The sequence below is a fragment of the Vollenhovia emeryi genome, unplaced genomic scaffold, assembly GCF_000949405.1.
Source record: "Vollenhovia emeryi isolate VEMERY1.0 unplaced genomic scaffold, V.emery_V1.0 DF939167.1, whole genome shotgun sequence".
Classification (NCBI taxonomy): Eukaryota; Metazoa; Arthropoda; class Insecta; order Hymenoptera; family Formicidae; genus Vollenhovia; species Vollenhovia emeryi.
This window is the reverse complement of record NW_011967199.1, coordinates 1,438,215-1,461,676: the sequence shown is the minus strand read 5'-3', so window position 1 is coordinate 1,461,676 and position 23,462 is coordinate 1,438,215. Positions and strand designations below refer to the sequence as shown.

Sequence of the window (23,462 nt, the reverse complement as noted above, 5' to 3'; positions counted from 1 at the left end):
TGTGTGAGTCGGTGACGCCAGGGGAAAGTAAAGCTGCTCGCCTCGTAGCAATAAAATCGTAGACGGAGACGCAGTCTCGCTTCGTGCACGGACAATGTACCATGTTTGTGTGTAACTGCCTACAATAGAATTTAGTTTCAAGTCACGAAGGTCACGTCTTTTCTTAAAAGCATATAAGCACGGATTCAGCATCTTATGACGAACATGATAGTGAAACATTTTTTCCTCGTTTTGGCAATCACGCTGTTGCTATACGTCGGTAAGCGCTGCTCCTTTTACTTCATCGCGCATTTCATAACTATTTCAGGAAACAAATCAGGAAAGAGTGAAGCGTGTGTCATGAATCATTTTATACGCGGGGAAGAGAATATTTTACGTGTACAAATTCGATAAAATCACTTCTTATTATTAGTGATTTTAAAAAAGATTATTTCAAATTTACATATTTGTAACAGGACAAAACTGCGATTATTTCGAAAGTTTTTATGTTTAGAGAAAATGAATACAATGTTGCATCGAGATAACTTTTGATAATAGAATATACGATGATAGGAAATATAATTATTTCGAGAAATGTATATGTGTAAAGATTAATAAAGCGCATAAAGAGGAAAGTAATCGTTAAAAAGGCACGTACAACATACTACTGTAACGTTGACCAGATTATACCGATATCTCGAATGACCATTGTGACCCCGTGATAAATAACATTAAAAATTATACCGACCCAATTTTAAATGTGCAGATATCGAGCAGCATAGATACAAAATAAATTTGTCCACGTATAATCTTCTTCTCATTTCTATGTTTTATATTTTTAACGTCAATTTCAATGTTACATATTCTCAACGTCAATTTTCGTTTTTATTCTCAAAAGCATTCGCGAGAAGTTAATGCTCGATAAACATTTTTTCACCTACAAATATATAATATATATTTTTATATAATAAATTTTTACTGGGTGTACAATAATATTACGTGCACTAAATAGTTTTATTTGCATGGAGTAAACTAAGATTCGATAATTCACTAATTCTTTCCTTCAGGAAATAGTGAAGCAGGATGGAAATTTTGGAAAAAGGAAGAGACCACTACTACGACGACGACTACGACTACCACTATACCATCCGTACAATCCGTTACTCCGACAAAGGCTACAATCATTGGAGGACCGACAGTGCCAGCTATAAACCCCGCTAATTCGGGACCGACAATTGGCCAGAACGGAGCTCAACAAAATGTAGGAAATAACGCGCGACCCTCGGCGCGACCCAATCGACCTAATCCAGGGACCGAAGTCGGTCTGGATATTGTTGCGCCGAAGCCAAACAGGCCGGGAATCGGCGGTGGAAATGGCCAGACTTATCGGGATTGGGCTGTGGATTTCGCGGGAGCTGGGGAGCCAGCACGAAATCAACCATCGAGAACACCTGGTCAAGGATTGGCGACTAACGGTGGTCAGACGCGGCCCAGTTCACCTACAGGTTGTTATTTTGTACGAATAGCATTTCCTTGCGAGCCATAATTTAAAAAAAAATTGGACAAATATTCGAGTGTTAAATTCACATTTCCATGTATTGCTCACACCAAGTTAATATTTTACCTGAGATATTATAATTATGTTAATAATTTGAATACTTACAAATTATGTAATATTTTAGATTCGAGGCCAACATCGGTATCGGGAAATATACCGATTCAACCGACGCAGCCATCAGTAGCAGGTTTTATATTATTTAATTTAAGGGATTTCAAAGAAAGTTGAAATTTTGGTGTCAACAAGAATCAGTTTGACTCATTTTTACAGGCTCGAGAAATACGCCTCAACCCCTGCCTCAATCAACAAGTACAGGTTAATTACCGTCTGATAATTACTAATGTAGAGTCAAGATTTTAAATATAAAATGTTATATAAAATATAATAAATATTGAAACTTTATAGTGCCGAAGCCGACTTCTGTGCAGTCCGTTCATCCTTATATAACGCCCGGTAAATTTCTCTACACACGTTGACTCAGTCGCTGCAGTTTCAGTAAAAATCTCAAATAAAATCTAATGTATGTTCAGGATCTACTACTGCAACACCACCCGCTAGAATCGACCAGAACAATCCAAATAGACCTTCAAGTGGACAAACGTGGGCTAATGTCGTCGCTGGTGGTGCACATGGGCCTGTTTCACCTACAAGTTCTCCGAGGCAACCCGGATATCCAGGTATTCCTTTACACAAAGAATGCTCAAGGGTGTCTGGCAGTTACCGAGCCATCTCGTAAATAGAGCGAAATTAAACAGTCCTTTACTAATTTGCGAGCTTCTCAATAATTAATGAGAAATTCATTAATAAGGAACAGCGTGCGTCCGCACAATTTGCCGAGAAGAGACAGCTCAGCGTCACGCGACAATTACGGTTGCTACGCGCGAGGCATATGGCATTGGAAGGAACGCACGTCTAACAATTATGAATAATACATGACGCTGCGGTTGAAAACTCTTTCTTAAAAATGCCTTTCCAGAAAATAACTTTATTGTATATAATTGAATGAGGGTTTCAAGTAAGCTTTAATTTAGTTACAAAAATATTACAGAGTTCCCATAAATCTAGTGGTGATGAAAATAATTATGAAAAATATAACATTTTCGAGAAAGATATGAATCAAACCCTGGCTGAGGTAATATTTTTCGCAATAAATTTTCTGTGTTAAAAACACATAGCCAGTCATGGTCGATTAACTGCTTTGCTTAATCATGTTGATTCATCTGCTGGCGTCAAATGATTCTTGATGTCAAAAATCTATGGTTGAAACAATGTAGTGCAACAGAGAGATTAATGTATATTTTGTGTACGAATCAGGCGAAAACGAGCGCAGGACTATGCCCGGAGCACCGATACGACCTGATCAATCCCCTCAACCCAATCGTCCGGCATCACCGGGGGCCGCAGCAACAGGTAGTGCTGCTGCCGCCGCTGGAGCAACAGCTATTACTGGTCGTGTCTCAGACTCAACTGGGAAAGTGTACTCCAGCAATCCAACATATAGTAAAGGAAATACAATTACCGACGAGGATTTAGAAAAGCTTTCCGAGGCGCTTTATATTAAAGAGACGAACAATAATGCAAACCAATACGTAACAGTTAATTTGCAAAAGCAGACTACCGGCAGCAGTCCGACGGATCAAGCTCCGCAGCCGTAAGAATCATAATAATAAAATATAATATATGCAAAATGAGAAAAAATGTAGGATATAGAAAATGATAAATGTTTTAAATGAGTAATTGACACAGAGTTCAAAAACTTCCCAGTGAGAAATGATTCGTCGAAATGATGTCGACATCGATCGACGAGTCATTTCTCGCTGAGTTAAAGACGGAATGTATAAAATTGACAAAAACTATCATTAGATATAAGATCCCGAAAATATCAATAGTTATTTATTTATTTATTCTGTGTTATACATATTGGTCGATATTTATTAATTTTTTCCCCCATTTGCATTCGCTCTGCCTATTCTCCCCTCTCTGATTTTTATTCATTTAATTGCAGGCTGCTCACAGTAAATCCCGCAGCTTTCCAGATTCCTACGATTCAAAGAGTCCTCTCGATATTCGACAATTATCAATTAGACACTCATACAAACGAGTATATTAGCCCAGCTCAAAGAGAGGAAGAGAGTCTTCTCGTTGATACTTTTCTGAGTACAAATGTGATGTCTGCTGCGATGCGTTTCCTCGCAGATAAAGGATTTGTGAGGAAGGATTATTATGAATACAAAGATATGTTAAGGAGAATTTGGTTCAATCTATTTTCGCGCGGGCAGGGTAAGCTCTGCTGTACTGGATTCGAGCACGTCTTCATGGCGGAAACGAAACAGGTAGATTCGGGTACGGAGGTACTTGGACTACACAATTGGATCTTCTTCAACGCGGAAGAAACGAAGAGGCACATCGACTATCTAGGCTACATTAAGAAAACAGATTTAGGAAGTGTAAGTACTTTTCGGTAAAGAAAGCTTGTGTCGCTAAATCTCAGTTTCATCGTATCCACCGATTCAAATATCTAGATACACAAATGCAATTTTATTTTTGTAGAAGGGATCTATCGTCAAGATGCATGCAAAATTCAATGGTTACGACAAACCAATTGTGTCTGTGTTCATCGGAACCTCGCCCGAATTGGAGATGGCACTTTACACTGTTTGTTTCTACGCAAGACCAGATGGCAATTGTCCTGTATCCTTGGGAGGCACAAAGTTTAACATAATAACGCATAAATTTAGATATAGAGGAAAAGATTTAATCGGGACGGCATACCCGGACATTTGAATTCTGTGTAAATGTGTGGAATTTGACGATGTAAAAGAATGCATAGAAACAAGTTGTTCATACTTATAACATGCCTATAATTAATTATAAAGCCAAATGGCAATAATTGAATATTATAAATGCTTTGTATATTTAATTTAGATAAAAAGTTCTGATAAAAACGTGTGATCAAATAAATATTTCACATAGAGATATTCGAGTTGCATGATGAGCATTTGATCAGTCACCGTCAGCTGCTCATCGCAATTAATTAGAATAATTATAAATATAAATAAATGCTATAAATAATATAAATATAATAAATAAATATAAATTAATACTTTAATATAAGAATAGAACATGCGGCTATATCTTTGCAAGATTCTGTTACACAAATGCGATATAAACATACAAAATTGACCACATTAAAAAATTCTTTTAACAATAAAGTAAATTATTCTAAAGCACTATTCATATCGTCGTTATAAATCTTTATATACAATAATATTGTAGATAATATTATAGACATTATTGTAGATGAGGCAAAGATTGCATGTAAATTTAGACTTTGATGATGTAAACAGATTAATTAAAAAGAAGAATAAAATACAATTATAATAAGAAGAGTGAAAACGCAAAAACACAATAATAATGATAATAATAACTAACATAAATTTAAAATGCAAAAATTTACATTAATTAAATACAAAGAAAAAATAATATTTGAAAATATAGAAAAGAAAAGGAAGCAAGATAGATATAATATATCGAACTAAAAATGGGTAGCAATATAATGAGAAGCAGCTGTTTTGAAAGTGGCTGCGAATGAAGAGGATCGAATGTCACTATATTTCATAGCCGATGCAGAGTAGATATTTAATATTTCAATATTTATTTGTGCAACAGAAGAGAGTAATGGCAAGATCGATGAGCAGCAGAGAGCTGTATGTGTTTTGTGGAAAGATAATCTAAGTAGTGAAACACAGATAGAGAACGTAAACAGATAAGAAACACAACTCGTAACAGCATATGATGCACAGTACATAACGTAAGCAAGGGTATCGCGGAGGTGGGGAGACTGATCTCATGAGCAAGACATTAAATCGAGCTTCACGCTTGCAGTCCAACCAGCAATCGTCGTGAGAACGCTTCATCAAGAATGTACGCGATTGAAAGGCTCGTGCTGAGAAAAGGCAACTCGTGCTTTGGATTGAAATGGCCGGCCTCTTGTGTCAGTGATAAATCATACCACAGCGAAAATGGAGTTTACGGATACAAACCGAAACAACGAAAACACTTTGAAGGTGTTTGCCGTTTTTATCAAAGAAATGAAAATAACTCTGGATTAATCTTTTCGCTATGAAAGTGTTCACGTGAAACATATCTCATTTCGGCTCGTTTCTTACGTCTACAATAATGTTTAATTAAATCAAAATTAGAAACGTTTTATTAGAAAAAGTCGGGAAATCGAGTGCATATACAAATTCTCGTTGTTACGATTTGCTCGTTGTCCTAGATTCACTTCATTCTAGAGATGCAAATTTGTGATAAATAACATGTGGATCAGACTGCGAATCATATCGTGAAATACGCTCGACAATGTGCACGCCAAAGGCGTTATCGTATGTCGCAATTTTATTTGATTTCACCCACGAACTTGATTTTGAATTTGAATTTGATTAAAAAAATTCATGGCATGTGAATAATTATTACTAGCGTTTTTTTTAGTGTCAAAAAAATACCTGGATGAAAGAGCGAGACAGAGCAACTTTTACAGATTGGTTAGTGCATATAGAACTCATGGACACAAGCAAGCAGATATAAATCCCATTTCAACTAGCAAACCACAGCTATTATCTGAATTGCAACCGAAAAACTTTGGACTAAATTTACTGGATAGAGTCCGTTTTCGAGGGATTCTGTTTACACAGCAAGATGAAGGGACAGTGGAAGAAGCCATTCGATTTTTACATGCTACCTACAGCGATAGCGTGGGAACAGAATTTAGTCATCTTGAGGTAATTTAGAATTTAAGCGAGAAAACGGGCTAGGACTAGACCAGGATTCGCGAACCTGGGATCTCCCGCTTGCCGAATGCTCTTCCAACTGCTATTCAGATCCACACGGGAAATCTCTCTCACTTACCGCACTTACCTACTTACTGAATAAAGTACGGATGGTATACTAGCAGCGCGACTCCAGAGCGATGCGTGGTATCTCACTCAATGGTTTGGTAGACCATCGTATGGAATTCGATAGAATTTCACTGTTATGCATAAAACTTCGAGAATTTATCTTTCAAAAATTACGAATGCACTAAAGATTTAAAGTTGTAAAATAGCTTTCGTTATCTGCCGTAATATTTTGACGATAAATCGTGATTAAATTGTTGATAAGGAGATTTTGATTTTGAGTAGACGGAAGAAGAAAGGGAATGGTTCGCTGAAACAGTGGAGACAATTTTAGCCGAGCCATTGAGCAATGAAACGCGCGAAACGATAGCTACGGAAATGCTCAAGAGTCAGGCTTTCGACCACTTTTTGGCCATAAAATTTGTCAGTCTAAAGAGATACGGAGGAGAAGGAGCCGAGAGTATGCTGGCCTTTTTTCACGAGTTTTTCAAACTATGTGCCTGTGGTAATTAACGAACACTTAGTTTAAAAAGCCGTATCTTTAGTATAAAAAATATACATACATATATTTATATACACTTCTGTGTAACAAGAAATTAAAAAAATTTTTTAACACTTAAGTTATATTAATATTTAAAGATTTTAATATCAATGTTTTCAGAATAAATATAAAATTACCATAATTAGCCAAGTCCAATTTTTGATAGTGTGTTTGACAAAAGGCAGTAAATGTTCTTTAAAAACTTTTTTTTCTATTCCCACGCTGTTAGGATTTCAACTCATTCTACTTAACAGATACGATGTTTTGCAGTAGCAGTAGCATTCATTGCGCAAAAAAGTTACTTAACGTTATCATTCCAGATAATTTGGAACGCGTGATTATTTGCGCTGCACACCGCGGCCGTCTCAATCTATTAACGGGACTGCTGAACTTCCCACCAGAGAAATTATTTTGTAAATTGCAAGGGCTTTCTGAATTTTCGGATGCGACCAAGTGCACCGGAGATGTGATTAGCCACCTCATAAGCGCCACTGATCTTAATGTAGGCGAGAAAAGTCTTCACGTAACCATGCTACGAAATCCATCGCATTTGGAAATAGTGAATCCCGTGTCGATGGGAAAAACGCGAGGAGTTATGCAGGCGGTTAAAGAAGCCGCGTACGGCGATAATGAAGACGCGCAATGGAGCGATAAAATAATAAACATTCAGGTAGTTATAGGATAAGTAGTGAAGATCTTCAAGTAGTCAAGATAATCATATTAATAATCGACGTTGCATAGTAATAATAAAATAACTTTTCTTTATATATTAATAACTTAATTAATAGTTCAAGAAAGGTAGCAGTCATTTCAGCCAGTGTCTTTAGCCTGAATAAAATTTTAAGCTTCAATATAAATGCAAGTAGAGTAGAATTAATATTTCTGTTTGATAGACGTTGTACAGGACTTAATAGTTTAATTTATAAACTTTCGGTATTGTATAATTTCTGACTGAACGTTTGATTCCCAAAATCTTATTAACTCTAATTTTTACAACAACGTTTCGAATTGTTATTGAAAGTTTTAACAATACGTCGAATTTTGAGTGGATTACAACTTTTTTAGAACGTCGTATATTATATTATATTATTTTATAATCTTTTTTATAATATCGACCTTAAATTTCTTAAATTTGTGTTAAATAAACATAGAAAAAAATTACAAAATTAATGTAGGAAAAATTAATCAACATCGAACCATTAAAAGATTTAAAAAAGATTCTTCTCTCCGATTCTTTTACTGAATTGTATTGTTTCTTTATTATATTCCAAAATGTACTCTGTTTGCATTATGATTCGATATTTTAAATGTTCAGGTACACGGAGACGCTGCCTATCCGGGACAAGGGGTTAATCAGGAATGTTTAGTTTTAAGCAGAACGCCGCATTTTGAAATTGGTGGTACAATTCATTTGGCAATTAATAATCAAGTAGGCTTCACAACTCCACCTTCGAGGGGTCGATCATCAAGATATTGCACAGATTTAGCGAAAACTATATCTGCACCAGTAATTCACGTGAACGGTGACAATCCTGAGGTATGTTCTCATAGTAAAAAACCTCTATTCGTTAACATTAATAGCGAACCTTTAATTGTAATTAAAAAATATGTTGTAGATGGTTATACGAGCTGCGAGAATAGCCTTTAAATATCAACGACAATTCAGAAAGGATGTATTCATTGATCTAAATTGCTTCAGAAGATGGGGCCACAATGAACTGGATGATCCCACGTTCACAAACCCTCTCATATATAAAATTATACACAACCGTCCGTAAGTTTGCGATACAAGTTACGGGAAAAAATGTTTAATGCACGATTTAGAGACATGATTTTAAAGTACTCGATAAGAGGAATAGAAAATAATAAATGTGCTGCAAAATAATGTAAATCTCTCTTTTTAATACAGATCTGTACCAGATCGATATGTGGAGGAGCTGGTAGATCTCAATATACTTTCTCGAGAAAGTGTTAAAAATACCGTTGAAAGTCACACGGCGTGGTTGAATAAGATCCTAAAAGAATCTTCAAAGGACGCATCTTCGGGACAGTCAACCTCTTATCTTGCTGGAAGATGGACGGGAATGAAACAAGCTGAAGCCAGTATAACGCAGTGGGATACCGGCGTCGAGCTGGGCCTGTTACGATTCGTGGGAGAAAAAAGTGTTCAAGTGCCACCGAATTTCGTAAGAATATATCTCGTGCATATGTAAAATATCTCCACGTGTAACAAAAGAATTACTTTGTAAAACTATCAAATCTCATCTCAATACTTTCGTATTATTCAGAATAGCAAATCATAAAGCGCACGAGTCAGATGGAATATTCCTGCACATAATCGATAAAGTGTAATTTTTTTTGTAATGTAGGATATTCATCCACAATTATTGAAGACTCATGTTCAAAATCGTCTAAAAAAGATCGAGAGCGGTAACGCATTGGACTGGTCCACTGCCGAAGCGTTGGCTATCGGTTCTTTACTATATCAAGCATACAACGTGAGAATAAGCGGGCAGGACGTGGGTCGTGGCACTTTCTCGCAGAGGCACGCAATGCTCGTTGATCAATCTACAGGAGGTGTGCCTGACACATTAGTCGAATAAATATTAACTTAGATTTATCGAAACGGTTATTATCACGTAGACCTATTTGAGATCCACGATTATCATACAGATGTAAACTTTTAGATATTTGCATCCCTCTGAATTCGATGGTTGACGATCAAACTGGCAAATTGGAGGTGGCTAACAGCATTCTATCCGAGGAAGCTGTGCTAGGCTTCGAATATGGTATGAGCACAGCGTCGCCGTTCACGCTGCCCATTTGGGAGGCGCAATTCGGGGATTTCTTCAATGGGGCTCAAATCGTTATCGATACGTATATAACGAGCGGCGAAGCAAAGTGGATGCTGAGCAGCGGCCTAACAATGCTTCTGCCACACGGATACGACGGTGCTGGTCCGGAGCACAGTTCATGTAGACTCGAAAGATTCCTACAGTTAACGGACAGCAAGGAGAACGGCGTCGACGGCGAGGACGTCAATATGCATATTGCGAATCCCAGTGAACCGGCACAATATTTCCATTTGTTAAGAAGACAGGTAGGAGACAAAAATATTCCTTAGCGAAAGCGCTATGGGGCGAGGATTTAAATAGCCTTGGCTTCCTAAGCGACAAAATAAATATTTAAATGAAATTAAAACACCTTATAAAATTTAATAGATGATAAGGTATTATCGGAAGCCTCTGATAGTGGTGGCACCTAAAATTTTATTACGTCATCCGGCAGCAGTGTCACCCTTGTCGGATTTTGAGCCTCGGACGAGCTTCAAAACCATTATTGGTAAGTTATATTTCTTCTTTGGCTATATTGAATTGTTTCAGTCTGTTGGTATTATGTTAAAAAGCGTTGGATATAACTGTTAAATTCTATGTCCGAATATTGATGTGTGATATCAATGTAATTTTTTAGACAATCGATAAACTGTTGAAGACAATTAATTCGAATAATTTTGTTTCAAATAAACAGTCACTGCTCCCACCAAGTGTTTCAATTGCAGTTAAATTTACGATTTAATTATTTATTTATGTGCTTTACATTTTATTCAGATCTATCTTCGCATAAAATATAAAACATCTTACGATATTTATTCTTTGTTAACTTTACCTTGGTGCTCTTGTGTACGTATTAATTAAATAATGTAAATACGTGATAACGAAATTAATGAGAATACTGAAATAAATTGATGTAATAGAAATGTGTAATTGTGTTTAAAAAGGTATACATATACTTTGCAGGGGATAATAAAGCAGAAAAATGCAACGTAACTAAAATCATTTTAGTTAGCGGTAAACATTATTACGCACTTGACAACTATCGAGAAACTTCTGGCAACAAGAATGCAGCTATTATTAGAGTAGAAAATTTATGTCCATTTCCTGTCCACGAGTTACTAGAAGAGATTACGAAATACGAGCATGCGAAAAGTAAGTGGAGAAATGTAATTAGTTGACACGAGCAAATTACATAAAAAGATGATACTGTTACGTATCGAAAACATGAGCCGTTTCCGAACAATGTTTCACATTGTGTTTTCAGCCTTTATTTGGAGTCAAGAAGAACCACGAAATATGGGCGCATGGAGTTTCATTAAACCACGTTTTGAGAACTTGTGTGGGCGGCAAGTGAGTTGTATTAAATTAATTGCGAGAAATTAATGTATAGATGAATACATATATATATGAATTATTAAATGTATATAGTTTTCATATCAGAAGTCAGATACTAAATAATTAGAGCTAGCAATACTTTCTAACTAACGTTCTAATATTAAGATTTGTTAGTGTTCAATTTTTTGCTTATAAAAACAATAAGGTAAATGTATATACATATGAGTTTTATGATTTATTCTTTCACGATATAATTTTCAGTTGAAATATTGCGGTCGAGAACCGATGGCAGCACCAGCTGTTGGAGATGGAAAAATGCATCAACGAGAAGCTAACGAAGTTATAGTTAAACCATTTACATTGAAATAAAATTTAGAAGATTCTACTTTAATAAATTCATCGCGTACATCTCCTAAATATACACTCAATAAAAGTGGTCTTAAATGATTTCATTAATAAAGGAAGTGTTATGGAAATACAGATTATAGACATCATTTATTTGGCGATATACATTTCAGACTCTAAATTAAGCATATAGAGTATCGAAAAGAATAAAGCGCTCTTCTTATTTATAATACAATTTTAAATATGAATTTTACTTAAATTTTATTTTTACACTTGGTCTTTGTATATGATACAAAAATCAAATAATAAATGACTAACAAGAATACAGGCAACAGTAAAATATCTAATTCTGCACAGTAACGTTTAATTTTGTATGAGAAGCAATTAGATAAATTGACGCGAATATTTACCTTCTTAAATTAATCACATTGTACATTTACCTTAGCTCCAACAATGTTTGTATCACCTATTTTAAGTAAAATTGTATCCTTGTAACATTTGTTTTCAAATGACGTGAATTGTCAATAACTCGATATTCTATTTATTCTTTCTAGAGGAAAGCATTATTAATTATCGTTATCCAGTTAACATCAATTAATTGTCGCTTTTCTTTTCTTCTGCTTTCAACTTTTCATGTTCTCTTTTCATCAGGGCTTGCAATTCATCCTAAAATTATAAGTTGCATCTTAGTCCTTGCTAGGCATAAAAATTTTATATTTTACTTTAATATTTATTGAACATGCGGTTACTAATTTACACCCTGAAATGTGCATCAAGCATAGGAATAGAAATGTGATTTACCCCCCAGCCAAGTTTGTCTGCTAGTAGTTGACAACCTGTGTCGCAATCACCCAACCAAGCTACATCACGTCCTCCGTGTGTGCTCTTGTTATCAAATACCAAGCCCTGCCGTAAACCTAAGAAACGTGACAGACGGTCCTGCATACCCACTTTTTCATTGTTAATGAGTAAACGAGGACAACTGGCTCGCACTCTTAAAATAAAATTATATTCAGAATTACATATACTGTATATTTCTGTTCTAATAATTTTTGCAGAACCATTTTTAATGCTTGTATATATATACCTGTCCACTATCGATGCGAAAGGTTGTACTACTAAACTTGATCCCATGATAATCAAAAGCTCAGCCTGTTCCAAATCTTGATCAGCAAGTGTTTGGAAACGCTCGGATAGCATTTCACCAAAGAAGACTATATCAGGTTTCACCAAACCATCGTCGCACTTTTCGCATGACGGTATTTCGCCTTTCATTATCTTTTCTATCATTTATAAAATCAAATATAATAGTATATGATATATAATTAGTATTTGATCAATTAATCACTAACATCTTACTTTTTACAAAATTATCCATGCTTTTTACTTTATAAAATTCATATTTAAAGACTCAGTTTATTGTATTTAATTTTACTAATATATTTAACGCTTGCTTTTTATTTGTTAATAACTTAATAAATGAAGGGCGATTTAAACTGTTTAAAAATTAACCAGGATAACTCTGATAGTCTTCTGACAATAATAAGTCAAGGCCGTAGTTACAGTCCCTGCCTTCCTAAGTTTCAACTGTAATATGTAGTTAATAGCGTTTAATTTGTACACTAAAATTTACTAATTTTAGTGTAATTTTTAATAATAATTAGATAATACACACGATAGACTCTTATATTACATTATTCTTATTCATTCGCTTCAAGTAAATCGATCGCAAAGAAATGGAGACATAAAAGTGTACCTTTCATCCATGGAAGTGTGTACGATGCTTGGCACGTAAGACAATGGCCGCTGTAGAACGTTCCATGAGCTTCCACCAGTTTCTCACCTGGTAATCCAGCTACGCGTTCCAGCGTATCAATATTCTGCGTGTAGTGTCGTAACAACAAACCCTTTTCCCACAGTAGTCGAATGAAGTAATGGCTTATCGTCGGCTGGAAGCCTTCCGGTATCAATTCCCTCGCGAGGGTGAAGAACGGTTCTGGGTTCTTTATGAAGAAGTCTAACTCAAAAATAGCCTGTGGATGGGGCAAATTATACTTGTCCAACTTGTGGTAAAGCCCACTGGATGGGGACCGAAAATCTGGTATGCCAGCAGCTGTAGAAAAGAAAAAGATACGTGAGTACGTTTGTGACATTAACAATCTGCGTGTAAGCACTGCTATATACAGTGCGCAAACAAAATTAACGCAACAAAAATTTGTACCAAAATTTCACTCAACTTCAAATAATCGTAACTTCGCGAAAACTTATCGCATTTGAAAAATGTTCTTCTTTTATTTTAAAGCTAGAAATCTCTACTTTACAGAGAATCTTTCAGACTTTGAATATCTCTGCTCCCCTTATCGTGATCTCTTTAAAAGCAAGGACGTGTCTTGTCCGCAAAACTTTTCATAGTTCGACGCGCCTCACGGGGTGCGATGAATCTTTTTCGCAAATTCTATCATACAAGAACCCTTGTGAAATATGAACTTGTTTTCAAATACGACAAGCTTTCGCGAAGTCACGATTGTCTGAAGTTGAACTTCGGTACAAATTTTTCTTGCGCAGTGCATTTTATGCCTTTCGAGGCAAAGTACGAAAACTAATAACAGTTACGACTCTCAGCGAGATAAGAACGATGATGTATATAATTTCTAAAGCAGCCAAGAGACAAGTAAAACATGTAGAGGACGTTATAAAACAATTTGTTATAACTTATCTATCAGAGGAGAATATGCGAGGGGGAAATCGCTGACTCAAATCTTGTACACCAATGCCCACTAATTATTTTATCTTCTCTTATTTCATCATATTTTATCTCTCTAATGCCTCAGCAAGGCCTAATGCCCAAACTAATGCTCAAAAAATGCCCAGTAATGCCAAGTAACGCCGCAAATCTGTACACCACAATGCCCTCAGTGATTTCCCCCTCGAGAACAAGTATACAGATGTAGGTATACAGAATATACCCAGAGGACACGCGTGTCCAAGGCATCTTTAAGACGTCTATTAGACGTCTTATGTCTCAAAGACGTCTAATAGACGTCTTAAAGGTGTCTTTTAGACGCGCACGTTCTCTGGGTACCTTCGACATATTATGCTTACAGGTGGAGATCCCCGCGCCTGCCATGGTGACGATTTTGCAATTTGCGTTATTCGTTATGTACTCGGCAATTCCGTCCAAAGTGAGGCTGCTAAGGGCCGGCAGCTCCTCGCCTTGGTCGCTCGGCGAGTCGACGAGCTTCAACTTCTGCGCCAGGTATTTGCGCAGTCTCTCCATCTCGGTATGATCTTCTTCCTCCGACGATTCAGACGCGACGTTTTGCTTCTTCTCATTCACATTATCGTCTGAAACAAGGTGCGAGAGCTTATGCCACCGAGTAGTACGCACGTTATTCTAACGAGGGGGGAAAAAAAAATAAATAGCGCACAGCGTCCAAGCTGTACGCGGCGTAATTTGATCACGAACGTCCTGACCATCGTGACCTAATGCATTATTATTGATATTAAAAGCGGCTCGAGGTCATTTGCATCGGTTTGCATACAAACGCGCGGAGCACGCGCACACGCGCACAACACCGAAGGGGGAAACATAAGGAATGTTTTGCAACAGAGAAAAGAAAAATATATACAGCATTTACATGGTGTAGCCACGCATTACTCCGTGCGCTACCAATTCCGTGATCCACTCGTGATTCGAGGAAGAGAAAACCCGATCGCAGGGAGAATTCCGCGCGCCCGCTGATGCCTTCTGAAAAATTACCTCTTCCGTTCTCCTTCGTCTCCTTGTCCATACTGTAACTCGATGCGATAACACGATTAACATTCAGTTTTGCGAGATGCGACTTGCATATAGATATCGGCGATATATTCACTTCACGGAGGATGACGCGCGTGTCGATGGGAAGCCTATGCGATAAACCAAAAGCTAGACGCGACGCCAGGATTGCTCTCCTTCTCTCTCTATATATATATATATGTCGTCGAGCGATACGTACGTAAAATACTTTTACGACCCCCTCATTATTTTTCCGCACACATTCCGCAAGTAGGTGGCGATTTATCGAGCGCAGTGTACGTCACATACACACGCGCACGGCACCACACTCATCGCGTTTCGGACGCGCCGTTTTGCGTAGCTTTGACGCGCTCAGCTGTGCGTGTCAACAGCGGCCATCAATGGCCCTCAGTGTCGCCCCCGTCGTCTCTCCGGTCGCGCAGCTCCCAAACTCCCAAGACTCTCCCGTCCCTGTCCCGAAAGTCCCTAGGGGAAATCCCCTGAATTTTCCCCTAGCGATTTGAAGCGCGCCGGACTCGAAGAGGTTAGGTTGCACGGTAACGAGAAGAAACCGGTTTTATCGCGGCGTGGGTGTTTTGCTGTAAAGTACAATGAAACTTTCGTGAAACGCGCCTGAGAAGCTCCGTCGATCGACACCCCGTTTCGTTATCCTCTCGTTGCTGTTTCGGCGAAAATTCAGTGCGACGTTTTTCATTGAAAAGTAAGAATTTCTAGTTACACTGAGTTAAGATCATTTTGTTACCTTTCAACAATGTGTACTTTTAACTTCTTGCATCTTGCATGGAATTTCAGGAAAGAAAAATTATGACTTATTTAAAAAGACGTTCGATAATCTTTCAATAGCTCCTCTCGCTTTCCGTGATACTTTCAGCAGGATATCTCCACGAGTGCGCGCGAATGTAAATAAGTATACTCTTCAAATAAATTGATAAACGTATAAGATGAACGTGGTTTAACAGGCCAATAAATTAATAAATACTCGAGCATCACTGAAGATTAAAATCTTTGGTTCCTACACTTTTTACCTAATTAATTAGTGCTGCGCTATATCTAGGCCTAGCTTTTAATTCATACATAAATTATATTCGAATTTGTATTAATATTAAACTAGGCTCTATCGACTATGTCATCTTATGAGTTTAACATTTTGCAAGCTTCTTGACTAGTCACATTAAATTGTACTGTATTTCGTTGCAGATGGTGTCGAACCAGACGCTCATGAAAATAGCGACTTTGGGGGGATTTGTAATAGGAGTCACGGGTTACGCGTTTCATTTTCGCATACAGTATGACATTAAAGAAACCGAGGCCTATAAGGACGTCGTGAGTACTGTACTTGCGCATAAGAAGGTCGTGCCGTATCTCGGGGAGCCCGTGACGATGGGCCGCATCACTTACGGCAACGGAAGCCACAAGTTCGAAAACGGAACGGTCACGCAAAATTACAAGTGGTTTCAGTTCCCGCTCACGGGCGCTAATACAAAGGCGAAGTTGTATTACGAGGTGACGTTGAACCGTGAGCTCAACAACACGCCTGAGGCGTCTAGAATCGAAATTACATTCGATAATATGCCTGGGAAGACGTTTGTGATAAGGCACTACGAGCTAGAGCGAAACGGCGAGTTTGCACCGGGAGAAAAGTAGATTTTACGTTTAAGAATCTGACGCGGACAGATATTTATTTATTTGTATATTGTGTATAAAACTAGTGGTGCCGTAAAGACAAATAAAAATGGAAAGTGATACGAGAATAAAAGGTACACGTAACGAATGTTAGCGGAACGTTTGTAAAGGCATGTCGGTGATGCCCTTAGGTAATCGCAAACCGCGTCTTGTGTAGCCCAGAGCCGCTTGGATAATGTGTATGGCCGCTTGTACGGTCAGCTTCACGTCTCGCTCGCTACCGATTTGTGGATTGACCTCCACCAGGTCGATTGCGCTCAATCTGTTTGTTCTGTATATCTCCTCCATAAGATGAATCGCTTCTCTGAGAGACAGCCCTCCGCGCACTGTACAAATATGTAAATATAAAGACTTGCAGTAAGAACAACGCGCGTGTACATACACCGATATGACGTGTCGCAAACCTGGCGTTCCGGTGCTGGGCGCTTCGAGCGGATCTAGCACGTCTATGTCGAAGCTGACGTGCAGAGACTTCGTGTTATGGGGATCTATTTTATTAAGCACCATGTGTATCACGTCGTGAATACCTGAAAATATATCGGTATGTTAAACGCATTGGACATTTTACGCGACGATCAAAGCACATATTATATCCCGAACCATAACGTTCTATATCTTCCATGCCGTAAGCGATGATGCCAAATTTTTCGATCACCAATCTCTCATAGCGATCTATGGATCTCAAACCAATATAAGCTACGTTTCGGATGGATAGTCTGTAAAAGAAAAAGTAATATACTGGTCAGACTCACTTTTTGTTTATTTCAATTCGTTAGATTCGCTTGAAAAATGAATTGGCACAAATATTCGAATGATTGTGATATTCTTACATCGGCAATTGCCAGTCCATGCCCGGCAAATACGGCCAATAATCGGCTAGCTCCGAAGTTAACAATGCTACCGGCATCCCGTGCACGTTGCCGCTTGCGCTTGTTTTGTTAGTATTTAAATCCGCGTGGGCATCCACCCATATAACTGCCACATCTTTCTTTTCCTACGAAAAGAAAGCGTGTAAGTTTCGGATTTAATGAATCGTCGATTTTTCTTGTCTACGAAAGTATTTCCACTTTGTACCTTGACATGTCCGTCGATTGAACCGATGCCCAAGCTGTGATCGCCACCGATCGTTAGTGCTTGCCTGCCGTCGCGTAACACTTGTCGAATTTGTTCAGATAAACTGTTCATACAACTAGCCACGTGGCTCAGATGTGACATATTTTTTACGTCATTCATATTGCTTGCATTGTAAACCACGTCACCGTAGTCTCGCACATCCAATTCTTTTTTTTACGGAGTAAATAGAAATTGCATTAACTTGCACAAGCGTAATATATTTATATTTATAAAAAAAAGAAAAGTATGCCGCTGCATAGATTTACCTAACGTTTTCAATTCGTCTACCAATCTTGCTGCTCTGATCACCTCGGGTCCACGAGCTACTCCTTCCTTTTCCTGTAAAATTCATTGTTTTTAACATACATTTAATACTCTTGTTTACCATTTCTGTAAATCTTTATTTCAGACATGTTCAGTATCGGATATCGAAATGATTTGTTATTCGCATATTTTGTATATATTCACCTGTCCTTTGTCAAAAGGTACTCCGATTATACCAACTTTTCCATTGTAATAGCGAATGCCTAGTTTAGTGGAAATTGTACGAGCTTTAGTCAGCATGTTCATCGTGAACTTTATATCCTTTTCTTATTCCAGAGTTACTTGCGAGCACACATATAAAGAAATAATCTGTTCTTTGACCTGTAACTGTCTGATAAGGAAATCTTATTGACGCTATGAACAAAGTAAAAAGACCACCAAACATAAGTAGTAGATGTGTGTGTTTGTGCGTGTATACAGTAGTATGACTCAGAAAAATTTGAAGATTTTATAGGACATTTTGTTCAGAACTAAATTTCCTATAAAATCTTCAAATTTTTCTGAGTCATACTACTGTATGTATACACGCACACACACACACACACACACACACACACACACACACAATTTCGTTCTGAACAAAATTTCCTATAAACACGGATCCAAAAATGCTTCCTTAAGTTAGCGCCTGAAAAACTTCAAATTCTCGTTAATACATTTTTGCACAAAATATTTAAGTATGCCTTTTTTTAACAAAGTCTCGAAAAAAGTATCAAAGATTGTTGGGAATTAAATTTCCTACAAGATCTTGAAGTCTGGCTGAAACCATCGGCCCTGCATATACATCTGTATATACTGTATATACTTTGTATATACACATTTGTTTGTACATATGAATTAATAATATAATTAAATGCATGCAGAAACAGAATAATTCACAAAATCGGAAATTCTATGACTGTTTCTTACTTCCGCGAAGAATCATTTTTCTCCACTTGAGTGGAGACTGTGGATTAATCCGTTTTTGTATGCATACATTCATTTTCCCGTTCAAGCGTCTCCAACCAGATATAAAAGAGCAAAAGGAGAATCTTCTAAAGAAAAACTAACCCAATGGAGTGAATTTTAGAATATAGGAGAAAAGAGAAACTCCACGAAATACGCAACAACATAAATATATTCTTCGTATATATTTTCTATTAAGTACTTTTTTAACATATTATTTCGGCCCAAGCATTTGTTCGGGTCTAACCCATTGATCGAATTGTTCCGCCGTAATTCCATTTTTCAACGCAGACTCCTTTAGCGTGATCTTTTCTTTGTGCGCGTACTTTGCGATCATAGCAGCCTGCAAAAGCCAATTATAAAGACAACTCCTTACAGTAAAAAGTTTTATATATATATCTATAAAAAAAACTTTTGCTTCCATACCTATTCTAAAGAAACATGAATTTATAAATACCTTATCGTAACCGATATGTGGATTCAATGCTGTGACAAGCATCAAACTTTCATTCAAATTGCTCTTTATCTTATCGAGATTCGGTACAATGCCTACGACACAATTTTTGGTGAACGAGGCGCAGCCATCGCCCAACAATCTCGCAGATCTCAAGGTGTTCGCAACCATAATTGGTTTAAAGACATTAAGCTCGAAGTGGCCATTACTACCACTGACAGTTATCGCCACGTGATTACCCATTACTTGACTGCACACCATGGTCAACGATTCGGTCTGTGTGGGATTTACTTTCCCTGGCATGATAGAACTACCGGGCTCATTTTCCGGAAGAGACAATTCTCCCAAACCGCATCTGGGCCCACTTCCAAGGAATCTAATGTCATTTGCAATCTACGCAAATTACAAAATATATCGATAGGACACAGAGCAGAATATTAATGCATTTTTTAACAGTTACATATATCGGTACTGACTTTCATTAGAGAAACGGCCAATGTATTAAAAGCGCCGTGTACTTCGACAATCGCATCGTGCGCGGCCAGAGCTTCAAATTTATTTGGAGCGGGGACAAACGGCAGGCCAGTGAGCTGAGCAATTTTCGCAACTGCCTTTTCCGAAAATCCCTTTCGCGTATTTAAACCGGTCCCGACCGCCGTGCCACCAAGAGCCAATTGATACAATCTTGGAAGCGTATCTTTCACTCTCTTAATACCGTATTCGACCTGCGTAGCGTATCCTGCGAAATATTTTTACGTACATACATCTTACGGGCTATCCCTGAAATAGTTTGCGTACGGATATAAACCTGAAAACTCTTGACCCAATGTCAATGGTACCGCGTCCTGGGTGTGTGTTCTACCAATTTTTATGATATCTTTCCACGCGTCCGCTTTTTCCTTCAATGCTTTATGTAGCACTTCCAAGCCCGGAAGCAGTACTTTATGGATCTCCAAGGCGACAGCTATGTGCATAGCCGTTGGAAATGTGTCGTTGCTACTCTGCGACATGTTAACGTGATCGTTCGGGTGCACAGGTTTCTTCGAGCCGAGCTCACCACCGAGTATCTCGATTGCACGATTGGCGATGACCTATTTGAAACATATTCTGTTAAATGAAATAATTATTGACTAAAGGAGAGCTTGCTTAGTCAACCCAACCGGCTAGTTATTTAATTAATTCATTACGCCGAAACGTTGTGTAATAAACTAATTAAATAACTAGCCAGTTGGGTTGACTACAAGTTTCCCGTCTCAAGAAATAATTATTCATAAGACTATCGTCCTTATTTCGTCGGATAATCATAGTTTAGCATGCCGTTGACATTATAATACAACATTCGACCTCATTGACGTTCATGTTAGTTTGCGTGCCAGATCCAGTTTGCCAGATAATCAAGGGGAAATGATCGTTATATAACTTTCCGCTTATTACGTCATCCGCTGCCTTGCTAATGGCATCGGCAACTTTAGGGTCCAAATTGTACTCTTTGTTCACTTCCGCAGCAGCTTTCTTCAATATGCCCATAGCCATTATCTGCCTGCACTATAAAAATAATCATTGGTTACTTTTAAACGCAAGAAGAGATGGAAAGACGCAACAATATAACTTATTGTTCTCTTTCATATATTGCTTCTACTTACGGGCATACGTTCGAACGTATCGCCGATTGGAAAGTTCATCACTGCCCGAAGGGTTTGCGCGCCATAATATTTGTCTGAGGGGACCTTCAATTCTCCGAACGTGTCTCTCTCGACTCTGTAGCTTTTCGATTCTTGCTCCTGTACATAGAAAGCACGTAGTTACAATTGTGCTGATAACATATACAATAATGTATTGAATTTTATGATTCCGTATGTATATTATGTGGGTGTATGTTTTTATTAGAGGATAAAGCATCAATTACTACCGTCTTTAATGTATTTAAAACCGAGTAGAGTAGAAAAGTTTATCCGACAAAAGTTGCATCGCAAAAGACGTCGCGTTTGCTTCCTGAATCATTTCTGAAATCTGAACATTACTTTCATTTTCTTTCAATACGCACCATGCAGATTTCCTTACACAAATCAATTTAAATATCATGCATATAAAAGTTTGACAATAAAATTGCAAGAGACAAGCGGTTTATGAAATAGTTTACATTTTATTTTGGCAAAACACCTTTCGGTGCAATTCATTATGTACATATATTTATTCCATGTATGAAATTGCTGAAACCAACCGCAAAAGAAATTAATATAAAAAAGAATCTATCATATAAAATATTTAAATTCTCGATATTGTTAATTTTATGATAATGTCACTTTCATATATTTATATGCGGAGCACCGAAGGGGAAAATCGTACCCATACAAAATTAGAAGAGGCAGATTTGACCTTCAGCTCTCGAAAATGACTCCGCCTGAAAGGCAAATACCAGCCATATGGCGATTCTTTGCATTACAACGCAACGTTCGTCAGACGGATTTTCTATTTTTACAGTTATCAGAGGTATTAAAGACGGTGGCGATACACTTTTATCGCGGCGCATTTGTATCACACAAATAAATCTATGCTACAGATGTGGAGGGCGTAGCTTGAAAGCTGTTCACCATGGCCAGGCTTATGTAAGCAGTCGGTACCACGTTGGCAGAAAGACTGAAAGCCAGTGGAATGCAGAAGTCTGTAGTCTTCGCATACATGATAAACATGATAAGCAAGTTTTACCAGTATCCGGGTAAGACGTGCTGACCGATACAGTCGTAAAAAGTTACTCTTAATATTCACAACTTCTGTTCCATACCTGACAGCATGTTTACACTCGCAATAATGTCGCGACAGCTCGTTTATGTAAAAAAAAAAAATTATTTCTTGTAAAAAAAGGACTAATACAATCTCTATCGCGAGTCTTTAATAAAAGCAACGAGACAAGACGCCAGCGTGAGTGACATGAAGAATATTAGTTGCGTTAATTCAATCAATGTTACATAAAAGATATTTGTATGTGCGTATATATAACAAGATTAAAAATACTTTTGTTAAGGTGTGCATGGTTCGTGTACCTTGTTAATCATAGTTGACGTGGATAAATATAACTTAAATGACGAATAGGCCGACAATTTTTTCAATTGACGCAAGCCCTGATTGGGGAGATGGCACCTCATTACGTTAAACATTATTGTTTTGAAAATTTTGACAATCTGGGTTCTATTTAACGAATATTTAAGCGAAGACGAGAACAACAACAGTCGGCGCTGGTCGGCGCAAGCCGTCAACTTCAGCCTCCTACACATGCATCCTACTGATCCTAAAGCCCGTGTCCCACTACGTATTGCGGACGCGGATTAGATTGAAATTTGACCAATCAGAGTAAAAGTTACTGAACTTAAGATTAGTAAACTTTACTGTGATTGGTTAAATTTCAATCCAATCCGCGTCCGCAATACGTAGTGGGACACGGGCTTTAAGCCTCCGCTACAATGGCTGCGTTCAGCACACAGACTTCTATATAATACTAGACTGCTAACTGCTTATGTACAAGGCGGCTGACTTTCTATGTATTAAGCGATTATATGTAGTCATTCATTCTGCGCATGCGCTTTAACGCAATATAGGTTACGTTCATCTTAGGGCCAGTTTCACAAACGTCGGTTAACTGCTAACGGGAGGTTAATCGGTTCT

At 37.7% G+C, this 23,462-nt stretch overlaps 6 protein-coding genes across 17 annotated transcripts; 3 read left to right on the top strand and 3 right to left on the bottom strand.

Annotated features, from left to right (window-relative positions):
• The first annotated feature begins 46 nt into the window (after positions 1-46).
• On the top strand, positions 47-4,513 carry LOC105564291 (poly(U)-specific endoribonuclease homolog). The gene is made up of 9 exons (XM_012016562.1): positions 47-259; positions 1,047-1,484; positions 1,662-1,724; positions 1,808-1,852; positions 1,943-1,990; positions 2,068-2,214; positions 2,852-3,188; positions 3,543-3,984; positions 4,088-4,513. Exons 1-9 carry the CDS (start codon positions 196-198, stop codon positions 4,319-4,321), a joined length of 1,818 nt encoding a protein of 605 aa, XP_011871952.1. The 5' UTR covers positions 47-195; the 3' UTR covers positions 4,322-4,513.
• A 560-nt stretch (positions 4,514-5,073) lies between these two features.
• Positions 5,074-11,622, top strand: LOC105564292 (probable 2-oxoglutarate dehydrogenase E1 component DHKTD1 homolog, mitochondrial). 2 transcript variants are annotated; one of them, XM_012016564.1, is made up of 14 exons: positions 5,074-5,348; positions 5,423-5,604; positions 6,029-6,318; positions 6,718-6,937; positions 7,294-7,643; positions 8,289-8,510; positions 8,590-8,747; positions 8,883-9,159; positions 9,343-9,550; positions 9,661-10,073; positions 10,195-10,315; positions 10,771-10,959; positions 11,072-11,157; positions 11,404-11,622. In XM_012016564.1, the coding sequence occupies exons 2-14, from the start codon at positions 5,460-5,462 to the stop codon at positions 11,509-11,511; spliced, it is 2,787 nt and encodes a 928-aa protein (XP_011871954.1). In that variant the 5' UTR covers positions 5,074-5,348; positions 5,423-5,459; the 3' UTR covers positions 11,512-11,622. The 2 variants fall into 2 exon arrangements, with proteins under 2 accessions (XP_011871954.1, XP_011871953.1); XM_012016563.1 differs by having other exon boundaries at positions 5,074-5,604.
• Positions 11,619-15,689, bottom strand: LOC105564293 (NAD-dependent protein deacetylase sirtuin-2). 6 transcript variants are annotated; one of them, XM_012016566.1, is made up of 7 exons: positions 15,483-15,689; positions 15,248-15,393; positions 14,590-14,832; positions 13,244-13,600; positions 12,575-12,770; positions 12,289-12,481; positions 11,619-12,153 (listed from the first exon to the last, which is right to left on the bottom strand). In XM_012016566.1, the coding sequence occupies exons 2-7, from the start codon at positions 15,276-15,278 to the stop codon at positions 12,082-12,084; spliced, it is 1,092 nt and encodes a 363-aa protein (XP_011871956.1). In that variant the 5' UTR covers positions 15,279-15,393; positions 15,483-15,689; the 3' UTR covers positions 11,619-12,081. The 6 variants fall into 6 exon arrangements, with proteins under 6 accessions (XP_011871956.1, XP_011871957.1, XP_011871958.1 ...); XM_012016567.1 differs by having other exon boundaries at positions 15,248-15,279; XM_012016568.1 differs by lacking the exon at positions 15,248-15,393.
• Positions 15,690-15,770: 81 nt separating this feature from the next.
• On the top strand, positions 15,771-17,034 carry LOC105564285. 2 transcript variants are annotated; one of them, XM_012016551.1, is made up of 3 exons: positions 15,771-15,983; positions 16,127-16,182; positions 16,481-17,034. In XM_012016551.1, exon 3 carries the CDS (start codon positions 16,481-16,483, stop codon positions 16,925-16,927), a length of 447 nt encoding a protein of 148 aa, XP_011871941.1. In that variant the 5' UTR covers positions 15,771-15,983; positions 16,127-16,182; the 3' UTR covers positions 16,928-17,034. The 2 variants fall into 2 exon arrangements, with proteins under 2 accessions (XP_011871941.1, XP_011871939.1); XM_012016549.1 differs by having other exon boundaries at positions 16,076-16,182.
• On the bottom strand, positions 16,929-19,361 carry LOC105564286 (arginase, hepatic). 2 transcript variants are annotated; one of them, XM_012016553.1, is made up of 7 exons: positions 18,548-19,356; positions 18,346-18,418; positions 18,041-18,246; positions 17,797-17,960; positions 17,567-17,682; positions 17,371-17,493; positions 16,929-17,292 (listed from the first exon to the last, which is right to left on the bottom strand). In XM_012016553.1, exons 1-7 carry the CDS (start codon positions 18,647-18,649, stop codon positions 17,057-17,059), a joined length of 1,020 nt encoding a protein of 339 aa, XP_011871943.1. In that variant the 5' UTR covers positions 18,650-19,356; the 3' UTR covers positions 16,929-17,056. The 2 variants fall into 2 exon arrangements, with proteins under 2 accessions (XP_011871943.1, XP_011871942.1); XM_012016552.1 differs by having other exon boundaries at positions 16,929-17,493; positions 18,548-19,361.
• Positions 19,362-19,502: 141 nt separating this feature from the next.
• LOC105564287 (fumarate hydratase, mitochondrial-like) lies at positions 19,503-23,098 on the bottom strand. Of its 4 annotated transcripts, XM_012016557.1 has the most exons (8): positions 22,585-22,681; positions 22,394-22,439; positions 21,446-21,583; positions 21,147-21,347; positions 20,611-20,893; positions 20,279-20,541; positions 19,806-20,195; positions 19,503-19,691 (listed from the first exon to the last, which is right to left on the bottom strand). In XM_012016557.1, exons 2-8 carry the CDS (start codon positions 22,394-22,396, stop codon positions 19,563-19,565), a joined length of 1,407 nt encoding a protein of 468 aa, XP_011871947.1. In that variant the 5' UTR covers positions 22,397-22,439; positions 22,585-22,681; the 3' UTR covers positions 19,503-19,562. The 4 variants fall into 4 exon arrangements, with proteins under 4 accessions (XP_011871947.1, XP_011871944.1, XP_011871946.1 ...); XM_012016554.1 differs by lacking the exons at positions 22,394-22,439; positions 22,585-22,681 and adding an exon at positions 22,844-23,098; XM_012016556.1 differs by lacking the exon at positions 22,394-22,439 and having other exon boundaries at positions 22,585-22,687.
• Between the last annotated feature and the right edge of the window lie 364 nt (positions 23,099-23,462).

Bases quoted from the DNA above. Each gene is read 5' to 3' on its own strand.
- LOC105564291 (XM_012016562.1), top strand. From the start codon at position 196: ATGACGAACATGATAGTGAAACATTTTTTCCTCGTTTTGGCAATCACG. The intron at 2,215-2,851 runs GTATTCCTTTAC...TGTACGAATCAG, and splicing joins GAGGCAACCCGGATATCCAG to GCGAAAACGAGCGCAGGACT. The intron at 3,985-4,087 runs GTAAGTACTTTT...TTATTTTTGTAG, and splicing joins AGAAAACAGATTTAGGAAGT to AAGGGATCTATCGTCAAGAT.
- LOC105564292 (XM_012016564.1), top strand. From the start codon at position 5,460: ATGTACGCGATTGAAAGGCTCGTGCTGAGAAAAGGCAACTCGTGCTTT. The intron at 8,748-8,882 runs GTAAGTTTGCGA...TTTTTAATACAG, and splicing joins AAAATTATACACAACCGTCC to ATCTGTACCAGATCGATATG. The intron at 10,960-11,071 runs GTAAGTGGAGAA...TTGTGTTTTCAG, and splicing joins GAAATACGAGCATGCGAAAA to CCTTTATTTGGAGTCAAGAA.
- LOC105564293 (XM_012016566.1), bottom strand. From the start codon at position 15,278: ATGGACAAGGAGACGAAGGAGAACGGAAGAG. The intron at 12,771-13,243 runs GTACACTTTTAT...TATAAATGATAG, and splicing joins CACACTTCCATGGATGAAAG to AAAAGATAATGAAAGGCGAA. The intron at 12,482-12,574 runs GTATATATATAC...TTTTATTTTAAG, and splicing joins TTCGCATCGATAGTGGACAG to AGTGCGAGCCAGTTGTCCTC.
- LOC105564285 (XM_012016551.1), top strand. From the start codon at position 16,481: ATGGTGTCGAACCAGACGCTCATGAAAATAGCGACTTTGGGGGGATTT.
- LOC105564286 (XM_012016552.1), bottom strand. From the start codon at position 18,649: ATGAACATGCTGACTAAAGCTCGTACAATTTCCACTAAACTAGGCATT. The intron at 18,419-18,547 runs GTGAATATATAC...TGAATTTTACAG, and splicing joins TACCTTTTGACAAAGGACAG to GAAAAGGAAGGAGTAGCTCG. The intron at 17,494-17,566 runs GTTCGGGATATA...ATATATTTTCAG, and splicing joins GGAAGATATAGAACGTTATG to GTATTCACGACGTGATACAC.
- LOC105564287 (XM_012016554.1), bottom strand. From the start codon at position 23,074: ATGTGTAGGAGGCTGAAGTTGACGGCTTGCGCCGACCAGCGCCGACTG. The intron at 20,542-20,610 runs GTTTATATCCGT...AATATTTCGCAG, and splicing joins ATTGGGTCAAGAGTTTTCAG to GATACGCTACGCAGGTCGAA. The intron at 20,196-20,278 runs GTCAGTACCGAT...TAATTTGCGTAG, and splicing joins TGGCCGTTTCTCTAATGAAA to ATTGCAAATGACATTAGATT.